Raw genomic sequence first — 16501 nt, 5'->3', positions numbered from 1 at the left:
ACCGAAACCCCGGAATTTTGGATGAATGGTTTCACTCCGAGTCAGAATGTCAGATTTTGCTTTAATATACATAGACTGGATGTAGTTTCTTAAACTTTTGACAACAAGCAAAGAGGGTTGTTGTACACGTACAGATTTTATAAAAATACCATAACTATGAATGTTGCCCAACATAGCTTAAACATGGAGCATATAAAAAAAAACAGCTATATATCAACCTCAACAATCTTCAATCTCCATGAAAGCCACAATTTAAAAGATAAAAAACACAATCAAACGAAGTCTGCAACTTAAGAAAATGATTACGTCATATATATATAATCATATTGCCTCTACAAATGCAACGCTTTCTGCATACTCTCCATTTCATGATGCCAACCATTTATGCATCCATCTCTTGTAGGCCACGTAGCGTCCGCAATTACTGGCTTCTTCCTTCCAATCTCCACAAGCATGGTCAGAAGAGCTTCACACATCTCACTGGCATCAGCTTCAAACCGGTCCTTCTTCAGAGAGGCCTGCACCATCCATGTGTGGTCCAGCTTCCGATCTGGCCTCACAACAACTGATCCTGGCACCTCAGCATCGCAGCGTGCCACTAACCCATCACTCTTTTCTCCATAACGTAGCCTTAGGTGCAATGCGCTGACCGCCATAGCAGCAGCTAGAGGAATGACAACAGGCACCTTTCGGCCAGCTTCCCCTGAGCAGTTCTCGTTGAACTCGGAAAAGAAGTGGGGAAGGGGAAGCCATGGTAGCTCGGCATGGGCGATGAGGGACATTGTGGCCAGAACACCAGGAGCCACACTAGCTTCTGTGTGGAAAGAGATCAGCGGGATTTGCTCTGAAGGAAGCCTGTGCTTGGTGATAAAGTCCTTCCGCTTTTCATATGTGAGATCCTCGAGAGCCCTAATGTCACCCTGCAACAAATTTTGTGCTTCATACTTCAAGCTGTGGTACTGAATGCTCTAGTCTCAATGTTAACAAGTTAAATTCAGGAAGATGCATGAATTGTATAGTAAGTAAGAAGTACCTTGATCAATTTGCAAATAATGAACTCCATAATCCTTCGGGCTTCCTTGTCAGCAATCTGGCCTTCACGCAGGATATCTGAAGCAAGGGGGCTGCCACCATACGGGCTCTGAACTAGTGAAAGACCAGCAACCTTTTGTTTCAGGTCAGACCAGTACAAGGACAATGCTGCTGCAGCATCAACCCCGCCTTTGCTGTGCCCAAGAAGTAGCACCTGCTTTCCAGATCCCCAGTAGAGCTCCTCAATATATTGCTTCAGTTCCCATGCATTTTTCTCCACTGATGCCTGAAGACTTAAATCAAGCAAACTGCTTGAATATCTAATATAGCTTCCATTACTCATAAGCATGCAAAGCTGAATTTGTTGGACAGGTTGGAAGTGTTAACTAGCTCAGATTCACTGCTGACCAAGATAGAGCATAATATGTCTCAAATATAACTGCCATCGGGCACTCAATAACATAACTAATTTTGTAAATAAATGATACAATGATGTATCGGTTGGCAAGGTCAAATATTGGATATCATCTACTTTCCTGGGTAAAGTTTGCTCATCAACGAACTCAAGACTTTTGGGTTTGAGTTCGGTAGGCAATTTTAAAGAACTAATTATAGAAGGGAAGGTCGGGTATTCAGAATTTCATTAAGGCAAGGCATAGGGTCAAGCTTCCCATATTGTCCTTACTAATACAAATACTAGGAGGAAAAAAGCCAGATATAGGGTATAAGCATCATGTTTGGGCTTGGTGACTGTAGCAATTATCGGAAAGCAAATATCATTTTTATTGTTTTTGATATGTGCACAAGTTCTGAAGAAAATGTATTAAAACCAGCCTGCTTAAATGCAGAAATACCATGTCCTACAGATCCTAAGCTTGCATGTGAGTCCATAAATGGCTTCATCAGAAAGTAAATACAGTAGAATCCCCTCCTTTGCATCAGTAGTGGTACGTATCAACGCTATGGTCATGCCCTATAAAAGGAATGATGTAAGCTGCAATTTTACACCTACAGATGAACTTCCATAAATTGGACTTTTAAAAGTTATATTAGATTTTGGCATGTAAATTAGATGCACAATTGTCAATGTGGTAAGGTGAGGAATTCCAATATTTACATAAACAATCTAGGCCAGTTGAGTGATAGTCATGGTTACCTCACTATGAATCTTGGCAATATGACAGGTTAGACCCATCTTCGAAAAGAATCTTTTTGTCCTCACAAAATATAAGGGACTATGGTTGCTAAAAAGGCCTGCCAAAGAACCAGTTAGGTCATTATACAAAAATATCAAAGCATATAATTGTGAAAGGTGAATACCAACAAATAAAACCTCACCAGGAATTAATAAATAAACCAGAGTGTTGGGCAGACAATGTATGCCATTTCTGGAAAAGCAATGACAGAAGATGACATCATTAACATCTACATTTATGAAACTGTGTCACTATAATTGTGTCAGGAATCTGATTGATTGAAACTGAAGTTTCCTTCTTGTACCTGTAGATAATTATTATTCCTATAAAAATATGACAAACCACCAAGAAACTATTGCCTTATTTACCACCAATTCTACCATGTTTCACATTAATGAAATCTCAAAAATACAGCCCCATATTTTACATACTTCTGGTGAAAATAATTATTATAGTTTACCCAGCAGCTTTTGAAAGGTGACCACATCTAAGCATAATTATTATACTTTACCCAGCAGCTTTTGAAAGGTGACCACATCTAAGCTGTTACAACTAAAGCATTTGTTGTCTCTTGCAAATGTTCTTGCCTAAGTTCAGATATACTACTTCCTTTTTCCATTGTTTTTTGTTATACTGTGTATTTAATACAAGAGAATTGAGAATGTTGCCAGGACTTTCAAAGCAATGTGACTGCAACACGATATTTGGGATACGCCAAGTAATGTAAAATCCCTCCTACTATTGCAAAATGACTCATTTACAGGTGGTCCTAGATTATCTGAATTCATACTTGAAGGTAAGCTAGCATCTCCATTAAGCAAGTATCAACTCTTAGACCTTATGCCACCTGACGTTGCTCAAATTGCCCCACACAACCATAGAATTTGAAGAATAGATCTAATTGGCTTGTAAAAGGTTCTCATGATTCACACCTTAACTATAAATTGTTTGCCTACAAACCAAAATACTGGAAAATCCCAAGATGACATATCAAGATATATATAACCAAAATGTCAGATAAGATTGCATTTTATTCTTCTCTTATAGAACATATCATAAACTATTTCTTTTCCTCCTCTGAATGGACAAACTCTGATCTTATAATGATATCAAGTTCTGAACATCTGCTGGATGAGAGAAATCCTCACAAAGCAAAAAATGGTGATAACAAGAAGATTTTCTTTATGATGTCCCTCGCATTCTTTTACATTCATAACACACATGAATGCTGGTCATGCTCAAATTTATTAAACACATAGTGGGAATAAATTAGGCAAAACAGGCCTCTATGCTTTGCCAGTTCAGATAAAGGAGATAACAAAGAAATTATGAGAACAGGCATCTGATCATATCCAGCCTAGAAACAAGATGAATTACAAAGTTGCATATCATATCAGAGTAGAATTAGTTTTTTGCAGAAGAGGCCATATTGAATTTCTTTTCGCATGAATATTATCAAACTGGCATCAAAAAGATACCTTATATCATGAAGCAGCTCCATGAATCGGGCAGTGCCATCCTCCACGGGAGGTAATCCTTCAGTTCTCTGCAACCACCCAATATCCTCAGATGATCCCTGCAATGTTATCCTCATACGGCATATGATTCTACAGCACAAAAAGCAACAAAATACTGTGAGGCTACACAAGTAAATGGATGAGATATTATAATGCACGGAAGTACAAATGTTCTAAAGGTCAGATTTTATCATAAAGAGAGATCATGAAGAGATGCCCAAAGATTACAGAATTGCAGTGATTATAGAGCACTACTTGAACATATAGGTACAGTAATTTTCTTACCCCTGCAGTTGCATGTGAATCTCTCTAACATAGATTCTGGAACATCTCAGAAAAGTGGACACCAATCTACATCCCAGTCTGAGGCCATACAATGGGCACATCAACCTAAACCATTATTCAACAGTATGCATTAAAAACTCCATGATGAAAAGTAATTACAAGGTAGGTTTCTACAAACTGTCCCCTTCCCCCAAAAATAGAAGCTGTGTTTTTTGTTTTTTTTTTGGTTGGGGGGTGGGGGTGGGGGTGGATCCCCTGTCAAATGGTGTTTCCCCGAGGAATATAAAATAATATGAGATATGAGCCATGTACAAAGACAGATCATTCATGGAAAACCAGAGCTCTGCCTATCAAGAGGGAACTAATTGAAATTCTTCCGGTGCAATCAGGACAAATCTGATAGATGATGTTTATATATTGTTTGATCCAAACAATAAAAGAACAAAACTGGGCGTGATGTAGATATATTAATGGTGTGCTACAACCAAAATATCCAAAATTCTCACATACCTTGTTCTTTCTTCTTAAATCATAGTTGGAAAGCCAATTAACCAAATAAACTTAATTCCTCTCGTATTGTCTTATCTCAATTCAATACCATCTGATATAACATCCTTCCTTCTTCATATGGCATTATTGCGAGCTATCTAGAGACTGAGAGGACAATGCTATAAATAAATGCAAGGTTCTACAATAATAACTCATTTTACAATATGAGTTTCCACTTCATGGAGGAGAAATTGCAATCAGGAGTCTAGAAAAAAAAAAAGAGTATTATAATTGGACATGAACCATTATAAGTGGATCTCACAAGTAAAATTAACAGTCAAGAGAAAGTTATACCCTCGATAAATGATTGACTGGACTTTCCGTAGTCCAACAGTTCCAGTTTTTCTATATGCATAATTGTTTTTCTTTTGGCTTATGGACTGTATCTCAGATTCCGGAATATGTGTTCTGGTCTCCAAAGGATTAAAACACATTGAGCTATCCCCAACGGAAGACTGATAACTTGTATGCAAGGACCTTCCCCTCCATCTGGAAAATAAAGCTTCGGACTCTTGCGAGATGCTTTCAACATCTCTGATCACAAGGTACTCTGAAAAGAGAACATATATTAGACAACTTCAGGACAACAGCTTGTGCTGAAGAATTTCTAGGTACATTTCAAGTAGTAGGGATACAATGCCCTTGTAAAATTAATAATAGAAAGCTACTAAAATGAGCATCACTATGACAAAAAGAAGGCAGTTTCTTGTGTGTTCAATGTTAATGTGATACATCACTCATATAAGGAATCAGAATCAGTTCAAATAAGACATTCCAACAAACTAGAATAAGTCATAAGTTCATAATAAATGATTGATTTTGATTCCTGATAAAGGAGGTAAAGTTACTTTATTAAACAAACCAGAAGTTCAAAAGCTTATCATGTTCTTATCTATCAAAAACATGGTAAAAGCAGTCTTCCAAATAAATAATCAAACACCAGCACCAATCACTTTAAAGGCAAAGCAAGGCTTGTAAAATTTTTTGAACAATTAGTTTTATAAGTCAGAATAAATCAAGTTAATTTTTTAAAAAATGATGCCCCACATAAATTATAGAAAATGACATAAAGATATAATAGAAGATGTTGATTTATCATTGCATATAGAAAAAAAAACTCACCAATAAATCGAATGAATTGGCGAGTTATATATGAACTCAATTTTAGAAGTTGAATGAAATAATCATCCATTTCTGTGCTCCTTGAAATATCACTTTCGACCTAATAACAAGGAACATAAGGAACATCCATCAATTCTATAGATTAACTACAAATAAAAAGACACGCCCATCAACATGCATCCACAAATATACACAGACACACCCATATGCACATACAACAACCTGCCAGCCCGCATGCATGCAAGTGCACACGCATAAATATATACGAAATTCCAAATCCAAGCCATTAAGGATGCTGGGGAGATGAGTAATGAATTTCTTCCAGCAAACCACTATCAAGTTCTTCATATGTGGATAACTAATGAAATAGAATGCAAATATGTAATTTAAGGAGAAAAAAGAAGATAAGTTTGTGAGCAAACTTGAAGCACCTGGACAGAGATTTGATAAGAATATAGGGTGGAAAAGTGAGAATTTCTCCTTTGACGAACACATTGGTCAAAGTGATTGTCACAAATTTACCTATTACATGCCTATCTTTAATGTGCTTGCTTCCTTTCTGGCTCAATTGATTTCCATGTGGTTTGATTTCTTAATAAGGGAAAGCAGGGATATGAGTAATAGGAAAGGATTTCATGTCAACAACGAGGACATAATCTGAGGTTCTGAGGGATTAGGTAAGTGGATGCTTAAGCCAACTTCAATAAGAAAAAAGAACCAATAAAGTCGATAGACGGCAATCCTGCAATACCAAAGATCACAGGATGACCGAAATGTAGCATCAGGCCTAAGAATTCTAAGAATATGACTATGATCAAAATGGTGTTAATGTTTCATGGGAGAAGCCAAGTGTGGCATGTAGGCAGATATAGATTTTCATTTGGAAAATGTATGTTGGGGATGGAGTGTCTTGAACTTCTAAAAATTTCCAAAAGCTCTAAAATTTAATTCTGTGATTTCTGTTAAATAACTTTGGAAAAGGACATGGAAGCAGGGTTTTTCTTTTGGGGGTGCGGGAGAGGATGTCTACTACTTTTTTAGATAGATACAACCTTCACAAAGGATAAGCTAAAGAGGCTAGTCACTTTTTCTTTCCTTTTTCATGAGGAAACAAGAAACTAGTCAACATTTTACTGTAAACATTCCCAATTATGAGAAATTTTGACAGAGAAGCTGATAATGACTGGATGTGTAGATGGAAGACTGTCAAATCCCTTGACATGGATTTCTTTAATATGGGACAACATCTACTTGTTAATGAGGAGGTGTGGTAGCAAGAATACCACAAAATTTGAAGCCGTTTTATGGATAGCTGGTACTGGGTAGGATCCTGACCAATGACAGCTCTGCCAGGAGGCGAAAATGATTGAAGCACCCTAAAACTACCAACCTTGTTGCATTGTTTTCAGATATTCCTAATATCTACAACAAATTGCAATGAAACCCTGCCAGGATTTCCCAAAATAATAGTTGTCTCAAGAATGCATGGCGAACAGGTAGCGGATGACCACTGATACAATAAATCCAAGAGGAACTATGTAAGAGATGCAACAGTACTCACTACATGGGAGACAATAGTTATTTCTTCATCGTTACAGGTTTCTTCCATTGATGCAACGGAGCCTGAAAAAAGAAAAGGTGTTACTAGCCCAAGCCAAAAGAAGTTTCAACCAATCATCTTCGTGCAAATATTAGAGCGTATAACACCAAAGAAATGACCTCTTCTATGGTGTCTACCACTCCATTATCATTTATAACTAAAATAAAATCCCCCTATTTGTCTACAAACGGAAAAAGAAAGTCGAGTATGAAGAACTCAAGAAACAGAATTTATAAGGAAAGAAACAAAAGAAGAAGCCACTGTCGGTAAGCATCCAAATCATTTTGAGAAAGATATCATCCCCAGTCTACAGGCATAAAACAAACAAAAAGAGTTGCAGGGAAAAAAAAAAAATCATGAATGCCACAAAACCCAGTTCAAGATTCGATCCAAGCATCAATTGGGCAAAGCCCAGACCAAGGATCGAAATACCAAACCTAAGCAGCGATTGAAACCCTTTTTTCCGTTGAGAGCGAAAGGGAACAATTAAAAGGGTAACAGAAAAGGGTCATCACGGCAAGTGTAATTACATTTTGATTTTTTTTTTTTTTTTTTTGACTTAGAAAAAGTTGGCACGAGAGACTTCAAGGAACCAAGAAGAGAGCATCACGAACCATTGAGAAGAGAAGCTCCGTCGCCAAGTGGGAAGGCTCCGAGTCTGAGGCCAAGAGGGAGAGGAGAAAAATAAAAACAGGACATCGTTATCTTATCCAGTTGCCATCATTCACGAGTCAGTATCCAGATTGGGGAATTGTAGGCCCCTCCTAGGGTCCCGAGTCAAGATGAGCGCGAGTTTTTTGGCCTTTACGCTCCTTCACAAAAAAATCATTCGGGACGCAATGATGGTACCAAATCCCTTATACTAACCTGGCGCTAGACTATTTGGTCCTCTTGCCACTTCGACTCGAACCACCACTCCCATATAATGCCATCCTCATCTCGAATGATGAGGGTCCATGTTTTTTTTTTGATAAAACAATAATGCGGTGTGTTTGGTACGGAATTTAGTCCCATAGCTTTATTTTTATTTTTCATTGCTCCGGTACGGTTTTTTTTTTTTTAAAGATGGAGAGCGACTTTCTTGGGAACGGAATTCTGACCTCTCTGTTGTCGGGAAGTGGGAAGTGGATGGAGTCTAAAGCGGTCGCCAGTTTTCTGGGAGAATTAACGAGCGCTTTGGACCCAAATTTCCCGGGAGACGTCGTTACATTCTTCCAACGAGTTGGTCGCCGCTTCACATTAACCGCCAGGATATGGGTCTCCGTATGAATCTCCGTTCCAGCAGCGTTATCGATCGAGTTCATTACTTAAATAATTTTTAAAAAAAATTATTTATTAAAATAATATATTTTTTAATTTATTTATAAAAATAATATAAATTTATAAAATATCATTTGAAATGGTATTTTATAATGTCCACGTCACCATCCTCTTTGCTCCACAACGGCGATCAAAAGAAAAAAAAATTAAAATCGCTATTTGAAATGATATTTTAAAAAATATAATTTTAAATGATGATTTTAATTATTCACTTTCAAAAAAAATAAAAATAAAAATAAATAAAAAAATAAAAATTATAATTTTAAATTTATAAAAAAATAAAAAATTTAATTTTGATTCAAATAAAAATCATCATTTGAAATTAGTATCTCCATTTCAAATTATTTTTTTAAAAAAATATCATAAAAAAATTTAAAAAAAATAAAAAATATAATAAAAAATAAAAAAAAAGAATGAAAAAAATAAAAATTATAATTCTAAATTTTAAGAAAATAAAAATTTTAATTTTAATTCAAATAAAAATCATCATTTCAAATTACAATCCCTATTTCAAATTAATTTTTTTAAAAAAATATCTCAAAAAAAAAAATACCTCAAAAAAATAAAAAACACCATAAAAAGGGAAAAAATGGAAAAAAATAGAAAAAATAAAAATTATAATTATAAATTAAAAAAAATAATTTTAATTCAAATAAAAATCACCATTTCAAATTAGTATCCCCATTGCAAATTAATTTTTTTAAAAAAATATCCCAAAAAAAGAAAAAAAATAACTCAAAAAATAAAAAAAATAAAAAATACCATAAAAAAAGAAAAAAAAATTGGAAAAAAAATAAAAATTATAATTCTAAATTTTAAAAAAACTAAAATTTTAAATTTAGTTCAAATAAAAAATACCATTTCAAATTACTTTCCTCATTTCAAATTAATTTTTTAAAATATCCCAAAAAAAACCTAAAAACATAAAAAAATATCATAAAAATAGGAAAAAAATGGTAAAAAATGAGAGAAAATTAAAATTAAAATTTTAAATTATAAAAAAAATAAAAATTTGAATTTGAATTCAAAAAAATCATCATTTCAAATTACTTTCCCCATTTCAAATTAATTTTTTTAAGAAAATATTCCAAAAAAGAGAAAAAGTACCTCAAAAAAATAAAAAAAATAAAAAAATATCATAAAAAAGAGAAAAAATAGAAAAAAAATTAAAATTAAAATTTTAAATTTTTAAAAAAAAAATTAATTCTGAAACACATGAGACTGTGTATCTATGTTCACAAAGCATAATATCTGATCACTTGAAATGACGTTTTCAAAAATAGATTTAAAGTACTAAAAAAATAGAAAAACATAAATGTTAAATTTTAAAAATAAAAAAAAATAAAAATAAATTTTAAATTTTAAAAAAATAAAAATTTTAAATTTAATTAAAATAAATTTTAATTCAAAAAAAATAAAATAAAAATTTTAATTTTAATTCAAATAAATTTTAAAAAAAGAGAAAAAAATAAAAAATCAATCCGTATCATCCCCGTACCGACTTATAGCAGCCCAAACCACATCGCATCGAGCGGTTGGTAAAAGTACCATAATGTACCAGAGCCTTACCGACCTATACTGGTCCATACAGCACCGTATGTAACTGTTCGTGCCCGTACCAGATCGAGATATACCAGTACGGTCCGATTCATCTTATTTATCGAAAAATCGGTTTGAACTTTGCTGGTTCCCCACCGACTTGTCTGATTTAGCTTATTTTTAGATATTTCAAAAAATATAATTAAATTATCTGATATATTATTATTATTTACGTTATAATTTCTATAGCCCTTTTAGCATAACTTTTTCTCTCCTAATGTTCTGAGACACATGAGACTATATGTATCCATATCCACAAAGTATAATATCCAATCACTTGAAATTAAATAATATAAAATAGAATCAATAATTAATAATATAAAATAGAATAAAAATATCAAGTGTACAAAAAATAGTACAATAAAAGTTTCAAAAATACTAAGTATAAATCTAAAAAATACTAAGTCCCACAAGGACGTCGTGGTGCCCGTGGTCGCTTGGACCTTCTCAAGAAGGTCCTTAACGGCTGCTCCTGCTCCTATATCTACTGTGATGTTCCTCTCCTATATCAGTGGAGGTCTACTGGTCATGTTGCTCAGGAATAACCGATGCTGTCGGATCATCTACAGACTGAGCGACCCCCTCAACCCTCTCATCTGGATATACGGATGGACCTGAAAAGAAAGTATCATACTCATGTGGTCAGGTGGTACCCGATGATGTCATCTGGGGGATGTAGGAAGAAAAATGTGCTGCCATCTATGGATCAAAAGGTGGTGGCATTTGTGCAGCGTATAGTGATGACATCTGCAGAATATGCGGTGATGGCATATGTAGAACATATGGTGATGGTGTATATCTCATATCTGGCGCATCGGTTGCTCCATACCAAGGCGCACAGCTATCTGGGTCAACATCAATCGCCATCAATATTTTCGAATTTGTTCTCTCTATCTCACGCAGTATTTGAATCTGCTTGTCCTCATCAGTCGTAGATAAAGCATGACGAGCGTCCAACACAAGATCCGATATAGAATTAGTCTACATAATAAAAATAAAATTAATAATATACTATAAAATATAAAATAAAAATATAACACAAACAACATAAACTATTTTTCAATCTTAATTATTAGAAGTAAAGACATTGATATAAAATATAATTTTCATGGTCTTACCAAAAGATGTACCGCAGAACTCTCATCCTCATATCCTGAAACTACATACCGACGTTGTCCAATGACTCATACTGTAATGCTAAAAAATCAAGCCATGTAGTCCTCGGTATATGGACGGTCTCTCAAAATGGGATCACCATGAACAATGTGATCTCGACGTGCATCCCAAAATCGATGTACTCTGTATATCTGATATGCCAGTCAATACAAGCTCTCCCTCGTCGATCAATACGATGAAGTCTCTGGCTGGTATCAAACTGCTCTGAGATGTTCTGAATCTGACCAAATTATCGCAAGATACGATTGGGAAGATGCCACTCTACAACATCAAAATAAATAAGTGACACCTTAGCAGTCCATATGTCATGTCCAACTGTACACATCTGCGGCAATATAATCAATATCTCATGTATATATGGCTCCTACAAAAATTGACAGAGTTAAAATAAAAAAAATTAGTAAGCTAAAATTTTAATAGATTATGAATACTGTAAAATGATATTTGTAAATAAATAAACTTTATCTATCTATGTATATCAACTAATGTATCCAACTGACACTTATAAACCAGTGCCACTCTCGTCGATACATGATGAACGTTGAATGCAATATTCTATCTGCTTGACAGTCTACTCATGTTAAATAAATTTTTTCAGATTTAAAACGGTACTAAATTTCAAGTAAACGAAGCAATATTTTTATACCTATATCCCAATGGTCCGTTTAGTTTGAATGAAATATCAGGGTCATACTGCTCTGGTGGCACCTCGAGCAACTGTCACCGTAATGGACTAATAATCGGCATCCTCTCCCATGTCCAAATCTACAAATTTCAAAAAAATTATACCTGATATATCAAATCAGAACTACAATATTAAATTTTTAAAAATATAAATTTTTAATTCACATATCTGTAGTAATACAAGATAACTACCAATCTCGCTCTGATCAGCATAAGAATCCCGGCACATAGCCCTATACAGGCAAGCTAGTACTGCACTGCCCCAATTGAGCCTACGAACGAACTCTAAATCCTCCAATAATGACAAAAATATTAACTGCATCTTGTTCGATGAAGTATCAGATAATAGAACACCACCTAACAACTACAGCACCTGACTCCTGACATACTGCTGCACCATCTCCTCTGGTGCATCATCGTCAATATGAAAATATTGATAACGATCATCCAAACACTCTATCTTGAGTCGTGAATGATCGAAAAACTGGACGTCGGGCTTAAACCCTAGTAATCGTAAGCATAAAACCTACCACTCCAGAATGGTAAGCTTGGGATCAACTCCGGTAACTGGATCGTCATCAACCGGCAGTCCAGTAAGAATGCTGACATCTTATAACGTGATGGTCGCCTCACCGAATGAAAGATAAAATGTGTGTCTCTGGACGCCATCTCTCAGCAAGGCAGTAATAAGACCAACGTCCATCTGTATGTGATCAATCCAATACACTCCATATAATCCAAGATATCGCAAATAATCCACTACTCCAAGTGGGATATGCTCTGTCCTTCAGAAGTCAACATCGGATCATCGTAGTCTAAGGTGTCTGGGCTCCTGCAATAAGATATAATAATTAGATGATGTATATGATTTTAAAAAAATATTAATAGTAAGAGTAGGATTGGAATACTTACGCCGTCATCTAAAATAGTCTATGATCGATGATGCTCCTGCAATATAAGAATACTTGTGTCTCGAGGGTCTGGATACCGTGGATCGTAAGCCATAGCACACTAATGAATCTAAAATAATGATATTATCCCAAGTGTATTAGAGCATGAAAAATATGATAGCCATGCATTTTATGAGAAATATATTTTAAATATAATATTATCATATAATACAATTTAAACACACAATACAGTTCATCTTCGGAAAGAAAACAATATTGAAAATACAATCCCACATAAATACATAAAACAACATTCCACATAAATACATAAAATAATATTGAAAATACATCTTCGGAGTCTTTAATTTCTTCCACTGTTTGAAGTTGAAGTGTGTTGAAGTATCCTAAGACAGCGACGACGATCATGACCCTGTTCCTTATAAATGCCACAGTGATTCTTACTTCTTGTTTGCCTATTATCCATTTCATTTCGCAGTCTTGTTGACTTTGATCTGTCTTTTTGCTTGGGTCTCAAACGATGATGATCAGGAATACATTTGAATATACGTGTATGTATCCAATAATCTTCATGTGGTAATAGATTAAACTCGCCACTCTAAGCATTTATATATGCTGTAATTGTATATGCATCATCCATAAATCCACTAAAATATACAGCATTTCTTGGCACACAGCTAAAACGTGTGAATATGGATATTTGTACATGCTCCATTTTCCACAAGAATATTTTTTTTTCATTAAAATAATATTATAAAATTTTTTTCCACCTCGTAACCCTGCGCTTGCTCTCCTCGTAAGCACTTCATATATCCCTCTTTGAAGGTTGAATGCTGTTACTTGGTGCTGGTTAACTTTAACTTGATCTTTAGCAATCTTAATTGCAACACGAGAAGTAAAAAGATTATTTAAATTATCCTGTACATATCTCAAGGCTTGGGCATGCCTCGTATTAAAGTATTTCACAAGATAGTAAAATATCATTTGAACACAAGCTGTAATTGGTACATTTCTAGTTTTTCGTAAAATACTATTAAAAATCTCCGATAAATTTGTAGTTAAGACACTATAGCGCAGGCCGTCATCATGTGTCAACGTCCACTTCTTCTTTTCTAACTCAGACAACCAGCTCCGAGCATCTTCATTCACTGTTCTGATCCTATCCATGATAAAGTTGAACTTGCGAGCTTGATGAGTGCTTCCTGCTTGTCATACTGCTCTTTTTAGCTGTATATTTTTAAAATGAGTATTGAAATTACTACAGATATGTTTTAAGCAGTATCGATGCTAGGCACGTGACGGACTCCATCCAATAGACTCATCTGCGATGGCATTTAATATATCTGGATGCCTGTCAGAAATTAAGCATATTCTATTTTTATTTTAACGATATGTGTTCTGAGTTGGAAAAGAAATCAACTCCAACTTGCAGTCGTCTTCTCATCCACAATTGCATATGCTAATGAAAATATTCCATTCTCTGCATCATTTCTTGTTGCAATTAACATCTTACCTTTACACTTTCCATACAAGTGCGTGCCATCAATGCTGATTATAGGACGGCAGTGCCTAAAATTCTGGATGGATGGTTTGAAAGCCCAGAAAATATAATTTAAAACTTGGACATTGGAATTCGCAGTTTGAAAAAAAATTTCATGAAATAACTGTACCGGGATCTGCATGTTGAAGTACGCCATATAATAGGATAATTTAGCATAAGATGGCTCCCATTCTCCATAAATATCAACCAATGCTTTCTGCTTTTCACACTATACTTTTCTGTATGACACTGTATATTGAAATTGATCATTAACGGTTGCCACAATAGCTTCAACTCTAACATTGGGATCTTTCTCAATAATATGTCGGATTAGTGTGCCAATCATCCTTCCATTGACATATTTGTGGTCTCGACTCAACCCCATAAACAAACAAGTGTAAAGATCCTCATATCTTATGGTTTGAAAATATCCATATTTTTTCAATAATGCAGCACAAAGCCTCCATTTACAATTTTGAATATTATCTGATGATGCGCATCGTACGGATCACAACTTTGAATGCTACTGAATTACATTGTATGTTTGATGCTTCATAATATGATAAAGATCAACAGTTCTCCTTACATAATTTTTACTCTCAAATATTAGACCTTTAGAAAATTCAGTCATCGAGGAGTCCCAAAATTGATAATCAGAGTTCAATCTTCGACCAGTACTAATACAACCACCATTATCTAAATTTATATCGTTAAAAAATTATGGAGGTTCGTGCAAACGAGGTTGAGGTTCTCCCACCATTATCTTCGACCCATTTTTTTTCTTTTTTTGAGATATTTTTTTAAAAAATTAATTTGAAATGGAGATATTAATTTGAAATGATGATTTTTATTTAAATCAAAATCAAAATTTTTATTTTTTTATAAATTTAAAATTATAATTTTTATTTTTTTCTATTTTTTTTTGTAAGTGAATAATTAAAGTCGCCGTTTGAAATGGCGTTTTTGAAAATGCCGTTGCAAACGGTGTTTTCAAAAATACTATTTGAAATGGTATTTTCAAAAACGTCATTTCAAATGACGATTTTAATTTTTTTTTTTGATCGTCCACGTGGAGCAGAGAGGATGGTGACGTAGACACTATAAATATCATTTCAAATGATGTTTTATAAATTTATATTATTTTTATAAATAAATTAAAAAATATATTATTTTGATAAATATATTTTTTTTTAAATTACTTAAGTAATGAAATGATATCGGTCTCCGTGTTCGGCGGTTGTTTTGACCATGATTTCCCTCCCGCTCGCGTTGTGCGCCGACGCCCTCGCAGCCCCGAAGGAATGGGCCTTGGTCAGACACTCTGGACCTGCTCGGCTCGACGAAGCAAGAAGGGCATGGTACCACCAACGTCGATACACGGAAGATAGGAGGTGATGCTGGTAGGCGAGTTTGGTCGAAGAAGCTGTGGTTTTGGGTGCTCGCCACCAAATCTGGTTCCCATCGCCGGCGCCTTTCCGTGTCGACGTTCTCCGCGACTTCGATGGTGGCGGGGATATCAAACATTGTTGTTTTCGGTGTTCTTAGGCCTGGATTTTGGGCTACTAGTCAAGGAAGTGTGGGATTTGGGCCAGGCCTGTACCGGCTACACAGACCATTGAGATCGTCAAGCTGGCCCATGCTTTATACTAATAAATAGATATTTGAGCCATTTTATTGATCTGAAAAAGAAAAGCCTGCACACATGCCGGTTTTCCTTTAAACAATATGAAATAAAATTGTATCATTGGAAAAATTGGAGGCTAGATTTTTGATTTTTTAACCGCGTTTCTGTGGAACAAAACACTTTGAAGAAATTTTGTTAAGAAATCAAAATCCACGACCATTTGGACCGGCAGAGCTGAGGGGAATATATGCAATACATGGAGAGTCGCGTTTTTCTATTTGTAAGTAGCGGCAGCGTTTTTCTTTGAACCCTTCCTGAGCCCTAGCGGACGCCCACCTCCTCGCCGCTA

At 34.9% G+C, this 16501-nt stretch overlaps 1 protein-coding gene across 4 annotated transcripts; it reads right to left on the bottom strand.

The window, feature by feature from the left end:
• Window positions 1-191: 191 nt before the first annotated feature.
• LOC105042326 (uncharacterized) lies at window positions 192-8028 on the bottom strand. 4 transcript variants are annotated; one of them, XM_010919492.4, is made up of 11 exons: window positions 7916-8028; window positions 7263-7324; window positions 5702-5801; window positions 4874-5129; window positions 4031-4135; window positions 3707-3835; window positions 2371-2420; window positions 2189-2286; window positions 1887-2005; window positions 1034-1325; window positions 192-920 (listed from the first exon to the last, which is right to left on the bottom strand). In XM_010919492.4, exons 1-11 carry the CDS (start codon window positions 7998-8000, stop codon window positions 333-335), a joined length of 1884 nt encoding a protein of 627 aa, XP_010917794.2. In that variant the 5' UTR covers window positions 8001-8028; the 3' UTR covers window positions 192-332. The 4 variants fall into 4 exon arrangements, with proteins under 4 accessions (XP_010917794.2, XP_019703615.1, XP_010917809.2 ...); XM_019848056.3 differs by lacking the exon at window positions 7916-8028 and adding an exon at window positions 7739-7787; XM_010919507.4 differs by lacking the exon at window positions 1887-2005 and having other exon boundaries at window positions 1034-1318; window positions 7916-8022.
• Between the last annotated feature and the right edge of the window lie 8473 nt (window positions 8029-16501).

Source organism: Elaeis guineensis, chromosome 2, assembly GCF_000442705.2.
Source record: "Elaeis guineensis isolate ETL-2024a chromosome 2, EG11, whole genome shotgun sequence".
Lineage (NCBI taxonomy): Eukaryota > Viridiplantae > Streptophyta > Magnoliopsida > Arecales > Arecaceae > Elaeis > Elaeis guineensis.
Note: the sequence above shows the minus strand (reverse complement) of the source record. Positions and strands in the feature narration are given on the sequence as shown.